This window comes from Erithacus rubecula (assembly GCF_903797595.1).
Source record: "Erithacus rubecula genome assembly, contig: SUPER_Z_unloc_3, whole genome shotgun sequence".
NCBI classification, from domain to species: Eukaryota; Metazoa; Chordata; class Aves; order Passeriformes; family Muscicapidae; genus Erithacus; species Erithacus rubecula.
In genome coordinates, this window is record NW_027635944.1 from 3,487,403 (window position 1) to 3,501,483 (window position 14,081).

Below are 14,081 nucleotides of genomic sequence, written 5' to 3' on the forward strand. Positions count from 1 at the left end.
GAAAAATGTTGGAAAAATGTTTGATTGTAACAAATTGTGAATTCTTTAAGCTTTACCAGACAGTGCTTAGTCCTATATTCCCCCATGGCAGTGATGATTGTGTGCAAGTGGCTTTGTCTTGAGAAAAAAGAGAGTGGTCATGTTAAGAAGGTAGCTGGAATGAATTCAAGGGATGGAAGTGGTTTTAAGAGGCTCTTGACCACCAAAGGAGAAATTGAGGAATGGGATGTTACCCAAACCACTGTGTCAGGGACCAGAGTCGTGTCTGAGGCCTTGCCATATTTGATCCATGTTTGAGCAGGTCGACAAGGCAATGAAGAAAACTGTATTGTTTAACAGGTGGGAACTTGACCCTTGAAAGGGAAATGATGTATTGGTGAATGAGTGGGCAGTCCACCTTTGGAAAAGGAACAATGCATGATGGAGCCATTGCTGGCATGGAGTCAGTATCATGAGCCCTCATGGCCTCATCTCATGCCATGGACATGTGTGAGCTGAGCTGTAACTGGGAAAATTCCAGTCCTGAGCAGGAGATAGAAGGCCTGGTTCACGGGTGGAGGGCTGAGAAGTGCATGATGCACACTGGTGTGATCCAGGAGATGTCCTGAAAGGGCACTGCGTACCTGGCAGATCCTGCCAGTTTAACTGCTTCCAAAGTGGAATAATGGCAGAGCTGTACATAGACGGGAGCCCTGGGCATGTTCAATAAATGTGCAAATATGTGGAGACATTTGTTAGGAAATATTTCAGCTGTTATGCCAACAGTGCCTTCTCTCCTTGTTCTGTGCAATGCTTTGGGCAAATTTCTTGGTCTGGTTTCCTTTGCTTTGGTCCCATCTGAGTGCTCAGTTCAGGTACAGGCTGTAGGTGCTTGGGGCACTCTTGGAGTTATTCTTGGATCCCTTGAATGACAAGGTTTGGCCCACCCAGGGAATTTGTGCTGCTTTGGGACAGGAAAACTTCCCATGCTATTTTGTGTTTGCAGTAGGGAAGGCTGGGCTGCTTTGCATAAATTCAGGGGCCAGTGCAGAAGGTTTGCTTTGTGATGTCAGGGCAGGGTTGCCACGTTGCTGTGGTGACATGAGAAGGCTGCCTTGGTGCACAAAGGGCCTCAGGGCCAGAGCCGCCCTTGGGCGTGCTCAGCGCAGGAGCGTCCCACGGTTTGTCCGTGGGCTACTGTGCAAAAACAAGAGCCTTGTTTCCTTTTGTGTTCCTAACTTGCAGAACACTGCAGCAATGATTAGGAATATCGTTGGTGTAGTTTGCACTGTTTATGGCATTGGCTATTCTGGATATTATCTATCTAACTTGGCATGTAAGTAGAGATTTTTATTGGGTGTAACCTCACCTGGCTTTTGTATGTCTTCCCACTCTTTCTTAGAGACTGGGTTGATTTGGAAACAGAAAGAGCATTAGGATGCCACTGGATTGGTAAAGCTCCAGTCAACATGTTCCACCAAAATGGGGTGTTTGTTGCCAGAGAGCTGTGAGCAGCATTTGCAAGGGAACATGCAGGGGTTGCATTCCCTCCACGGGAGAGTCTGTGGCAGCAGAGTCTGACATTTCCTCAGTTTGTTGGGTCAATCAGGAAAACTTTGAAAATGCAGACTGGGAGACCTTCTCAGAAGGACTTCCAAAATTTCTGCAGTTTTTACAAGAATTCAGAGAAAGCTTCTTTTTCCTAAATTTTGTCATGAAAATATTTGACCCTTTGTCTAACTTGACCCTTTACTAAAAGCTAAAAGAGTGATTCCCTATACAATGAAGTGCAAACTGCAAAGCAGTGAGTGTTTGCTCCTGAACCCTGGAGGTGCTGCTGTGCAGTTTCACTGCCAAAAGAACTTCCACAGTTCAGAGGGATTTGGGGGGAGCTTTTCTGGGCAACTCTTTCAGCAAGTTAATGAGAATTACTGCATACAACTAATTAAAAAAAACCAACCAAACAAAAATACCTGAAAAAAAAACAGTACCAGAGAGAAGATTAAAAAAAGCTGCTTTATTAGGAGGGCAGAAAAGAAGAATTGAGCATTAAAGAACTATTTGCATTATAGCGATCAAGTTTGTATTAATTTGTTGGATGAACAGGCCAAAGCATAGTCACAGCCAGGATTGTCATCCTATTCTCTTGCTGGCAGCTTGAATGAGCTGAGTCTCCTGGACACCTGTTTTGAAACAGAAAATGCTCTCTCTTTGTGTTAACTTGTTCTGTGGGATTCATCAGCCTAGGCAGTTGTCTTAAAGAATTTGCTTCATTTACCTCTCCCACTACAGGTCATCTGAGATCTGTGTTCAGAGGTGCCAAATCTGAGGTGAGTGAGAAAGGAACATTTAATGTTCCTGGTGTTAAAGAAATGAGAACAAAGCAGTGAGCTTGGCCTGTGGCAGTAGAGTGTAAAGGGCAAGCTTAGTGGGATGGAAGAAAATCCACTTCCATGCCATCAATGGCAAAGGCATCACTGACTATTTCCTAATTTACCATTTCAGAGCTTTAAAGAACACACAGCTGAGTTTTCAGTGAGAACGTTGCTTCCTGATAGTAGAAATTATGGAATATTTAATTCTGAGCAATATGTAGTTCTCTTAAATGAGCCCACTTAAATTTAGTCGGAGTGACTTAGAATTCCACTGCAATGAAAGTTTATGATATTGCCTTAGTAGAGGAGGCTGTACAGCTGAAGACTTTCGCTGCTGTCTGTAAGGCTGAGAACAGGAAAGACATCTTGAAATTGTATTTTAAATCAAGAGTGCAAATTTACACCTATGAAGCTGCACTGGACAAAAGGAGCCAGGGGTTCCCCGACAAGAGCCGCTGAACATTTGGCAGCGTGTGCCCAGGTGGCCAAGAAGGCCAAGGGCATGGTGGCTTGTGTCAGCCATAGTGGGTCAGCAGGAGCAGGGCAGTGAGCTGTGCCCTGTGCTGGGCGCCTCTGCGGCCGCTGCTGGAGTGCTGTGTCCAGTTGTGGGCCCCTGTGGAGCAGAAAGACATTGAGGGGCTGGAGCGTGTCCAGAGAAGGGCAAGGGAGCTGGGGAGGGGTGAGGACACTAGTCCAAAGAGGATGTGCTGAGGGATTTTTCGCCTGGGGAAAGGGAATCTCATGAATGACCTTCCAGGCACACTTTCATGAATGCCTACATGACAGTGTGTCCTGGTTTGAAGGACAGGTGTTTGCCAATAAAGGCAGAAGTTTTCCCTTGAAATAGAGACTTTAATTCTACTCCCTCCAAGTATGATAATTGTTTGAAACAAGGACCCTGAGGCAGAGATAAGGGGGTAGGAATAACAACTCTTTTACTAATATATCTAACCATACAACAGCAGTTGTTAAAATTACCAAAAAACAGAACAGATAACTCGGTTCCAGTCCTTTCTTTAACTGCAGGCACACTCTCTGCGCTCGGTCCTGGTGCTGCAGACAGAGCAAAGCCCGGAGCTGCCGAGGGCAGGCGGGAGCGGAGGCGGGAGGGGCGGCAGCGGCCACGCCGGTCTCGGGTGGGAACGGGCTGGAGCGGCGGCTCCTCGCTCACCGTTTGGGTTCTGGTGGTCAGCAGTGTTCTCAGAGGCAGGAGCGGGGCTGATGCAGGGCAGGTGATCACAGACCGTCTGGCTCTCCTGCAGTCAGCCACTTGCCTGGAGACGGGGGATCCTCCTCCGAGCTCGCTGGAAACACGAGTCCCCCTCCAGAAGCTGCTCCCACCTACACTTTTGTCTGGAGCCCTCAAAAGATGCTGGGTGTAACCCGGCCAGCTCCATTGGCATGATAATGGCAAAAATTCTTTAAATTGACATAGTAGTAGCAAAACATTCAACCCCCAACAGGTGTGGATAGGTCTTTTCTTTGAATGACAAAGAATTTTTTGGAAGAGGTTTACTGTATCCAAGTAAAATATTTTTTCCAAGTTCCATTAGAACTGTATTAGCATATAAGAACAAATTTTAGCTTGATGTGAATGTTAAGGCTGCTTTTTATTACTGTTTTCCGTTTTCTTATATTTACCATCCTTTCTTTCAACTTTTGTCCTTGTGTATGTCTTTTAGAGATGGAGGAAAAAATAAAAGTTTTGACTTAATTTTCTTGGGTCTTAAATATGATTTATTTTATTGCTAAAACAGCAGATTTTATAGCCCATCAACTTCTGTTTGCTGACAGAAAATCATAGCAATCTTGCAGCAAGAAATATCTCAATTTTCACGGAGGCTTCATAGAGCAGAGGAAGAGTCCCGTTCATTGCCCTTGCAGCTTGAAGAATTCCAATCGACATCCAATGAGATGCAAAAAGATGCTGAAAAAGCCCACAGACTGCAAGAGCAATTCAATGAACTTCAGCATGTAAGTCTGATTTGGAGACTCTCTTGCTTGAAAGAGGTTTTCCTTTCTACACATTTTTTTATTTGTATTCTTTTGGAAAACAAGCATAACATTGATTAACTTTTAACAGAATTTTCCAGAAAACTTGCCTTTAAATGTCACTAAACTAGAAGTCAGATGTATTTAGAAATGCCCCTTTTCCACTGGAGTTTCCTTTTGATTTGTAGAAAGAGATATTCCGTATAAATTACAGTTTGGTCTTCAGCAATCCAGGATCTCCCATTTGTTGGCAATGTTGTGATTTCTTTATCCTAAAAGAAGATTTCACTTCACCAGGCTAAAGTCAGCTGGAATGAGGGTATTCAAAAAGAATGTTCGTGAGAAGTTCTTGAAATCAATTTGTCATCCACATTGCCAATAGCCTGGAGTGAAGCTGATTTGGTCTGACGAGTAACTCTGCCCTCTGTCTGCTGGCAGAGCCTCTCTGATGCAAGAGTGGAGCTGAGGAGAAGAGACCAAGCTCTAAATGACCAGAAGAAACTCCTGAAAGACATGGAGCAGGAAAGGCAGCAGCTGTGGGAGGCACTCCAGGAGGCAGAACATGCCCTCCAACAGGCAGCAAAGTGAGCCCTGGGGTCTGGAGGATCTCCCTTAAAAGAAACCAAAATTTCAATTCCTATTCGTGGGCAAGGTTTTAGACATGGCCAGTGTTAGGCTAGAGGAGAAAACTACATCTGTCTCTTTTTTATTGAAATTCAGGGATAGTCTTCTAAAAACAAAAGTGTTAGCTCAAAATACTAGGTCATGCATTTTGTGCAGTTATCCCATAATAGTGCTCCAAATTCTGGTTTCTGAAATAACTGACAAACAAAATACTTGTGCTGCCTTACTGATCTGACACATCTCTTTGGTAGATGCTTAAAGTTCACTTTATTTAAGAAATAAATCCCTGTGTTTCCATGCCATCTTTTTATAGACAGATACAATTGATTGATAGTAAATACAAAAGATCAGCTGGAGGGCAGGTCTTAGCTGCCAAAGAGACTGGAACCATTTTGGACCTAGCCTTTCCTGTGGGACAAGATGGATCTTCCAGCTGATTTCAGGGAGTTTTGTACCATTTACATCATAACCTGGAGTGGAAAGAAAGTCTCAAGCACTGCTCTTGAAAAGATGGGTAGTCAAAAGGAGACCCCTTGACTCATTACTGACCTATTCTTACAGTCATATGGTCAGATAAAAAAATAAATCTTTGCAGACTTTGTTTTCTAATACTTATCATAATATGAAATATGTATTATGAATATTGTTGTTCGATGGCTAGGATCTAAAAAAATTTTAGTTAATTAAAATTTCTCATTGTGCCTGGGGTTATTTGACCTCTGAAAAACAACACCTGGGGAGCTTTAATGGTTTTATGCCCCAGGGAAATAATGCAATTCATATAGGCCTCAATGAAATGTTTAATCAGCTAATTAAAATGACAAATGCTATTTGGTATTCTTTGATCAAAGCAAGTGTCACCTGCAGAAGGATATATTCTAGAAAGCTTGCCCTTTTCATCCTCCCTCAATCTATTTTGAACATTTTAGTAAACATCATTCCTTGTGGCCATACATATATCCAGAAAATGTTTTTTTTTTTAATGTGAAGTGGATTTAAAATTGGTGTTTTTTCCCTGTATAAAACAGCTGAATATCAACAAAGAAAACTACCCTTCCCTTCATTGCTCTAGCATGTCTTGACAACAAATATATGTTTTTTCTCCCTTTGGAAGATATAGGCAAAGCAGACTAAATAAACAGAATCTACCAGTGTTTTCCAATATAAGAATATAATACCATCCTACTAGAGACTTTTTATGGCCTCTGCATCCAAGCCATGATGGTTGTTCATTGATAGGACTATAGTTACATCTATTTTAATTGCTCCATTTGACAGAAGCATCCTTCATATGGAAATGTACCAAATAGTGTTACATGAACATTTTTTAGTTTTAAATTGGAGATACAAAAAAGAGAGAAAATCCTAACAGTTGGAGTTATCAACGATTATTTTACAAGACATGATGGCCATAAAGTAGCAGAAGAATAATTTTTACATTGGTTGAGCTTCAGTTCTATAAAGTTACCCCATTGTTCTTGCTTTATTTTTGTCTTTTTTTTTCTTTTACAATAGAGACTATGAGTTGATCATTAATCATATGAAAGCTGTGAATGCCACCCTGAATGTGGTAAGAATTTGAAGTGTTCCCTCTGATTTGTGCATCCACACATGCCAAAGCCTTAGAACTGCTTAGAGGAGAAGTTGTTGCAAAGCAACTTCCTTTACTTAGAGTAGAGGTTCCCCCCTTAACCTATTCCATTAAAAAAAAAAAACACAGTGAATTAAAATGCAAGTCTGTAGTACACAAACTACTTGTTCTAAATGTGAAAGTTTTGACAAAATTAATATTCCTTCCCTCACTGAGCACTGTTTCTAGTTGCCAAGTGAAGATTAATGCAACACACAAAAAATTGGCAATTGTTGTGGATTTAGCCCTCTACTGGAAATGAGGTCACACACTTGGTGGCCATAAAACAGTTGTCCTTTTGTCTGCTACTTTAACCTCAGAAGCATCATAAATAGGAACATAAAGGCAGGAAGTCATAATCTGTGGTCAGAAACTTCCATGGTATTTTTTAAAGCATATTTTAAATTCAATAATAATCTCAAGTTTTATCTCTGACTTGCACAATTGCACCCTGCTATAGGACTATTTGAAGGTCCAACAAAGCCTTATATATTAACTATTTAGGAGAAAGGACTATTTTCAACTATAGCTCTAGTGGCAGATACTTTTATAATCTAGAGCAGCACAAAGCAAAATGCTGTCCTACATCAGAGTGTCAGTTTCCCTTCCTACGTCTTTAAGTCATAGCAACATGGGAAACTCAGTTTCTGCAATCACCACAACTGTTGTTAATTTAGTTTTCAGATCTCTTTTTCAAGTCTCTTTCCTTTGATGTTCTCCTGGTTTGAAGGACAGGTATCTGCCAATAAAGGCATAAGACTCTCTTTGAAATGGAGAATGTAAACCCCCTCCCTCCAAATTATTATAATTTTGAAATTCAGGGGCTCTCAGGCAAAGATATGGGAATTAGGAATAACAGGTCTTTACTACGAAAATTAAAATAGAAATACAGTATTACAAAGAACAATCCCAAAAACACTGCCAGAGTCAGAATCCAAGCTGACACCCATCAGTCAGTCAGGGTGTTGGCACAGTCCCATTCCATGGTGGCTGCATCCTCCTGCAGTGGCAGATGTGGTTCAGCTGGAGCAGTGCTCCTGGAGAAGGTGCAGTTTTCCTCTGAAAGTGCAGGGATGATGTGGAAAGGTCCAGCTTTCCTCAGGAATCCAGTGGAAAGCAGGTAATTTGCTGTCCAAAATCTCAGTTTTTATCTGAGTAGGAAAGGCTTGGCTCTTCCCTTGGCTGGAGCATCTCCCAGTGGGATGATGGAATTTTATCAGTCACACAGTGGGACTCAATGGGCCAGCAGCAGATGATATCTTCCTGGAGGGAGGATGGGTTGTGGAAAAGATAAAGATGATTGCCCCACCTTGTCTTAAAGATGGCCCATGAACAGATGGTGTGTGCCACAGGGATAAGGAATCACTGTCCCACCCGGCTTCAACAGATGGTGATAGGATACACATTTCTGTCCACATCAAGCCAACACAGATGTTCATGGAAAGTGACAGAACCTAAACTGTGTGTTTCAGCTGCAGCAAAATCTGCTGTTAGAAAATTTCCTTTGTGCCACCACCATCTTCACTCTGGCTTCTTTCAGACTTTGGAAGTGGATGTCATGCAGCAAGTGCTGTGTTCTTACAGTACATACATGCCATATCCTTGGCCTTTCTCTTTTCAGACCTGGGCAAGGTTGGTGGTTTTTTTGTTGTTGTTGTTGTTGTTTTGTTTTTGTGGGGTTTTTTGGTGACATTCTCTCCTAGCACTGTCCATTAAAGATTTATTTGCAATGAAAATTTAATCATGCTTTATTCATGGATGTTAGGGTCAGCAATCAAAGCAAGTCCACTCAATGGGCTCCAGGAGATCCAGTTCATCCCATCTGGTGTGTCTGAAGGAGAATTACTGTTAAAGCTGGGTCTGTTTTTCCCTCTAGGGAAGAGACCAGGCTGTGGCATCAGGTGCTGCAGCAGCCATGCTGCTCCCCAGCCTGCAGCTGGAGATCCTTTCAGAGGAAGCAATGAGGGGCAGGCCAGAGGCTGCAGCATTCCAGGTCAGACTCTAAAACCAATCCTATTTAATTGAGTTTTTTAAATTTAATTTTTTTATCTGAGATAAAACAGGCAGATAGAGTGCTCTGATCATGTGGAGAGCAAAAAGCTTCAAAACTATTGTTATCAAGCATTGAAAGACAATTTCCTTGTATAGTCTTGCTCATGGTGTTTCAGAAATAATGGCAACTTTCAATTTTGAAGTTATTTTCAGCATTAAATACTGATGACAATGCAAACATGGGAAAAAAAAAAAATCTATACCTGAAAATTAATACCCCTCTATCCCCCTCCCTTTTTACCCATTAATATACACAAGACTAATTAAAAAACCCCAAAAAACAAAACCAAGACCAAGTAAGATCTCCACAAACAAACAAAACCAAACAAACAGAAAAGACAAGATTTTCATGCTCCTTCTTGGCCAGTATTAGATTTTTTCAATCCACAGTGCTCAAATTAACTGTGGGGTTTTAAGCATTCCTCATTTAAAAGAAACTGCTATTTAGAATATTCAAATACAGAAGCTATTTTGCTCATGTAGGTTTAAAGACTTGCACATTTTAAAATAACAATTTTGTTAGGACAAAACCATGAATGCAAAAAAAAAGAGAAATTTACTGAAAATGTGCCACATTTTCAGCTCTGAACACAGATTCGGTGCAATGTTGATTATAAAGCTTGATCTCTTCTGCAGAAACTATCCCTTAGTCTTTATAGTTGAGCAGAATACATCAGTGCTAAAGCAGATTTTTTTTCCCAATGTGAGAACAAAAGGCAGAGTGAGTACATATTTCATTGTGCTTCTCTGTCTGAATTAGAGAGAGAGCAGGTAATCAAGTAAAGTGCAAGGAACTTAGACAAGGGAAGTATTGCACACAGTGTGTACATTTTCTGCAGTAATTTCACCCAATTTATTGTAGATTTTCTGTTCTAATGCAATATATAATTGCAGGATCAGGGTCACAAAGTCTAACATTCAAGAAAGGTAGATTCTAATCTGGAAATTTTTCACAGTTGCCCTCTTACATGCATACATGCATTTCAATATGATAAATATATATATTATGTGTGCGTTATTGTGTTGCCACATTAAATATGGAAATATGTAATGCCTTGAGATTCCCATGAAGCTTAATTAGCACAGATGAACTTTTCTGTCAAAGGGTAGAATTACAGCTGTTTCCCCAGTTTAGTGATGATCCATTTTAAAGCTGCACAGAAGGTCCCATGGGTGGTATCATTTCACAGGAGGCATTGTGACAATCACCAGCTTTTAAATGCTGTTTTTCTAGTTTGGTAATGGATGCTGCTTTTTTTTTTCCCCATTTCGACTCTCATTCTTTTTGACCTTGTAATGGTTGCAGAAGCACCTGCAGTCTGTTCCCTCTTTCTTTCTGGAAGAAAATCAGGACACAAAATGTTGCATTTCATATTTGCTTAAAGTGCATGTTCTGACTAACATAGTCCAGTGCGTGCTGGGGAGATCCCTGGTGGGGCAGAATTGTAAAGTTCTTGTTCACCTGGCAGCTTCAGATACTCTTGGCAACTGAGGACATACATAAACAGCACCAATGGCTCACAGTCTGTGGAACTGTGAACTTCTTTTCTCCTTCCCTTTTCCTCTTTTTCTCTCTCCCCATCTCTTTCCCCCTTTTTCTTCTCTCTCTTCCCTGCCCTTGTGTCTAGTTTCTGTTTGATTGTTTTCCAAGCACATTATCAAGGTTTTACTATAAAATTGGCATTTTATAGCCAGAGATCACCTAATGGATTTTAATTTTACTCTATGCCAAACTGTGTTAAGGGCAATCATGGAATCTCGAGTGAGGTAAGCAGCTGGGAATCACTTTAGGGACACTTGTCATTGAAAGCTGTGGAGCTGTTTGCAGGCACATCCTCTAGGGCTGCCTTAGTCTGTGACTGGCATTATTCAATTAAAGGCCTTAAAATCTGCAAGAATCTTCTTTTAGAACTAGAACCACAGCACCAAGAGATTTTGGAGATTCTTGCTGATAAGAAAAGATGTCATATGGGTTAATTTGCCACTGCTATTTCCTAGACACCACAACCTCAAAAAATAACATGATTTCAGCCGTGTTAACATCTATGCTGAAAAGCAGCAGTGTGAAACCAAGGAAAGGAAAACTGCAAAAAAATTCCTTGTAAATCCCTGTTTGTGGTACTAGGCTGACTTTTGTCTATACCAAAGATTTACGTTCAAAAGACCAATTTCATACTACCTGAAGGGAAAAATTGCAAATAAAATAATAAATAAAATGTGATTAACCACTGTAAAGAAGACCAGTAATTTCAACAGTTAGTTGAGACTACTTGGGGAGATATAAAGTTACCAGTACTGCCAAATCATTTGTGCTCTCTTGTCCTGCTAACTTTATCATCAGTCTAATCACCAGAACAAAATGGGGACATTCTTCCACTACATACATGGAAACAGACACATTTTTCCACTTATAGTTCAATCAGATTATTTGTTTTCAGACGTCTGTAGGTTTACAATGTTTCTCTTGTTACTGCCGAGTTAATTTTTTTTATGTGGGTGGAAGGATTAATAAATTGACTTGTGGAAGTGTGAACATTATCCTGAAACTGTGTGGTCATTTTTTGTGAACAGAAAATGAACCTGCACTTAGTCTTGTATTGAAATAAAAAGAAAAAAATTATATCAGGCGCTCAATGCTGTACTGCATTGAAAACATCTCATTAAAGCATCATCTAACTAGGGTGTTGAGTCATTCCCTTTTCCTCAATGATATTAATATTCAAGATTTTAGAAGAAATATAAAATCCAGTGTTAGAACTTTTAAGTCCTGGGACTGAAATTCTGCCTGGTTTACAATCTGTATTTGCTTCTCTGCAAAAAATAGTGTCTTGTGTAACAAATTTGAGTGTGTGCTATTTGGCATTTAAGTATTGCTTCCCTGGCACTAATGATTACTTTCACTTTTACTTTTACTTAAAGCACGTCCTTCTAAATTTTATGGATCTCTACTCACTGGCAGCTGCCAGAGTTGAGGCATTAACAATAGCAGGAGAAACTTTGTGGGCTCATTTCAAACCTGAAGCAGCTGTTCTGCCTCCTGCTGATGCTCCTCATGGTAAGTCTGCTTTTCATGCAATTTTAGTCATTTGGATGTGGGTTCCTAGCCAGCATCTCCCTTCATGCTGGACAGATTCTGTAGGAAAATACAACAATACTTAAGTGTAAACTAAGTGTAAACTAGTGCTAACAGAAACGTTGTGATATTTGTTTCAGAAAAGAAAGGGGATGGTGCAAGATGACACAGGGATTAAAATTACCACTGTAATTTGTTTTTTATTTTGGCCCCTATTTTCTTGGATATTTTTGGCTTTAGTTTAGGTTTGGGTGGTTGGATTATTTTGGTTTCAGGGAGAGTTAATCAAACAGTTAATAAAAAACCCAATAAATAGAAACAAAACAAAAATCAACCAACCAAACAACAACAACAACAACAAAAGCCTACAAAAAAACCCCCACACAACCTCTGGTCAGCGCTAACTAGAAGGAACTAACTAAAACCAAAGGAGAACTGTCTCCTGCTGTCCGTGCTGCAGTCAGCACAGTCCATGAGAAATGAGTTGTGGGAGAGTAAAATGAAGCTTCTACACACAAAGTGCATGCTTCTTCTGCCACCCTTTGCTCTCACAACCTGTCTCAAAGGCACAGAACTCAATAACCAGCATAAGCAGCTGGAGAGGATATAATACAGCATCATAAACTCTGACAGAGGGGTAAAAGATGTCTGTGAGTATTTGTCTCACTTCAAATATAGTGCTATTCTTCCTCAACACTTCCTAGGGCAGGATATGTGTGCTAATGTCCTTTGTCTATTAAACATTAATATCTATAATCGGGTGCTGAGTGTTTCAAATCAGCACTTAAGAAGCAAACATTTATAAATTGTTCACATACGTACCTTTGTGAGAGGTCTTTAACAGCAAATGTCAATTCTCTCTAGATTTATTTTTTGTTCTTTATTTTATTCCAGCACACAGGAGAGAACCTAGACACAGAGCCTGTACAGTGTCTGGAACCAGCATAGACTTTCCTTGCAACCATAAGCATTTCAGTTCTATGTGTTTCCTTAATTTTAAAATTTTCTTTCTCTGAACAGAATCTTTTCAGCTTAGCTTGGCACCCCAAGGAGCCAGTACACTTCATGGTCCTGCTCCTGATGGTAAATCTGACTTTTGAGCAGTTAGAGTCACTTGGATGTGGATTCCTAGCCAGCATCTCCCTTCATGCTGAACAGCTTCTGTAGGCAAATGCAACAATATTTAATTTTAAGCATAATGGAAACATAAAGTAGTGCAAACAGAAACGTTTTGAGACTTTTCTCAGAAGAGGATGGTGAAAGTTAACATAGAGATTAAAATAACTACTGTATTATTTTTTTTCTACTGGCCCCTATTTGCTTGGATGCTTTTGGTTTTAGTTTGCATTTGGTTGGTTGGTTGGTTGGTTGGTTAGTTGTTTGGTTGGTTGGATGTTTTGGGGAGTAGTTGTAGTAGGATTTGAGTGGAGGGGGGGGTTGTTGGTTGGTTGGTTTTAATTGCTTCTTTTAATTTCTCTTTCCTTTTTCAGGTTAGTGGGAGTTTTCCTAAGTGGATGAAGTTATACCCATCTTAGTGTTACTTACTTCCCGGGAAGATCTGCATTAATAAACCAAAGAAATCTAAAATCAGAATCTTCTTTTATCTTTCTGGGAGAATAACAGGTTCTTCCATGCCAGCATTAATGTATTAAAAGATATTTTCTGGCCTAGTTAGCTTGACAAATTAATTTCATCAGGCACAAAAGGAATACATAGAGAGAAAAGCAATGGTCTACCCAGACCACAGACAAAAATTATTGCTATCTATGATGACTAAACAAAATTACAAGCTGAAAGTGTTCCACTAGAAACCTTAAGTGCTTGCTAGCTGCTGTTCCAGTAAGAGTTTTCCTTTTTATTTGTCATCCATAAAAAAAATATATGTTACACATGACAAAAATTGAGGACAAGATTCTATTCATGACTAAGGTTTCTGGTAATGGAAACACTATTTAATGGTGTGCTCAAAATTAATGTTATGCTACTGAAAGGTTAAAAAAAAAAAAAAGATTGTCTCACTGTCATTCATAGAGCTGGTTGTTTCAATTGCTTCACTCAAAGGTTTTCAAACCACAGGACTATCCTGAGCAGGTTATAAAAATATTCATTTTTGGAAGAGTTGTATTAATGGCTCTCATATGAAATTAAATATTTATTGCCTTGGCTGGCTTTGTGCTTTTCCCAAAGCTTTTTGCATGTGATCCTGTTTACTCCATTAAGGCAGCTTTGAGTTTGCTTCCCAAAATGAAAAAGCAGAAGAATGTAGCAGAAACTAAGTATAAATAGCATTTCATATATTGCTGTTGGTCCTTGCTATACCCATGCTAAAACTGTGTGAAAATGTCAGTGTGCTCTC

The 14,081-nt window shown here is 40.0% G+C and overlaps 1 protein-coding gene and 1 long non-coding RNA gene across 4 annotated transcripts; one reads left to right on the forward strand and one right to left on the reverse strand.

Annotated features, from left to right (window-relative positions):
- Nucleotides 1-354: 354 nt before the first annotated feature.
- LOC306814882 lies at nt 355-1,902 on the reverse strand. The gene is made up of 2 exons (XR_013777275.1): nt 624-1,902; nt 355-522 (listed from the first exon to the last, which is right to left on the reverse strand). It is a non-coding gene; the product is annotated as an uncharacterized lncRNA (long non-coding RNA).
- Nucleotides 1,903-4,133: 2,231 nt separating this feature from the next.
- LOC306814905 (uncharacterized protein) lies at nt 4,134-13,442 on the forward strand. 3 transcript variants are annotated; one of them, XM_079331402.1, is made up of 7 exons: nt 4,135-4,328; nt 4,785-4,930; nt 6,486-6,540; nt 8,477-8,593; nt 11,572-11,707; nt 12,746-12,808; nt 13,216-13,442. In XM_079331402.1, the coding sequence occupies exons 1-7, from the start codon at nt 4,269-4,271 to the stop codon at nt 13,218-13,220; spliced, it is 582 nt and encodes a 193-aa protein (XP_079187528.1). In that variant the 5' UTR covers nt 4,135-4,268; the 3' UTR covers nt 13,221-13,442. The 3 variants fall into 3 exon arrangements, with proteins under 3 accessions (XP_079187527.1, XP_079187528.1, XP_079187526.1); XM_079331401.1 differs by lacking the exon at nt 13,216-13,442 and having other exon boundaries at nt 4,134-4,328; nt 12,746-13,017; XM_079331400.1 differs by lacking the exons at nt 12,746-12,808; nt 13,216-13,442 and having other exon boundaries at nt 11,572-11,996.
- Nucleotides 13,443-14,081: the final 639 nt, after the last annotated feature.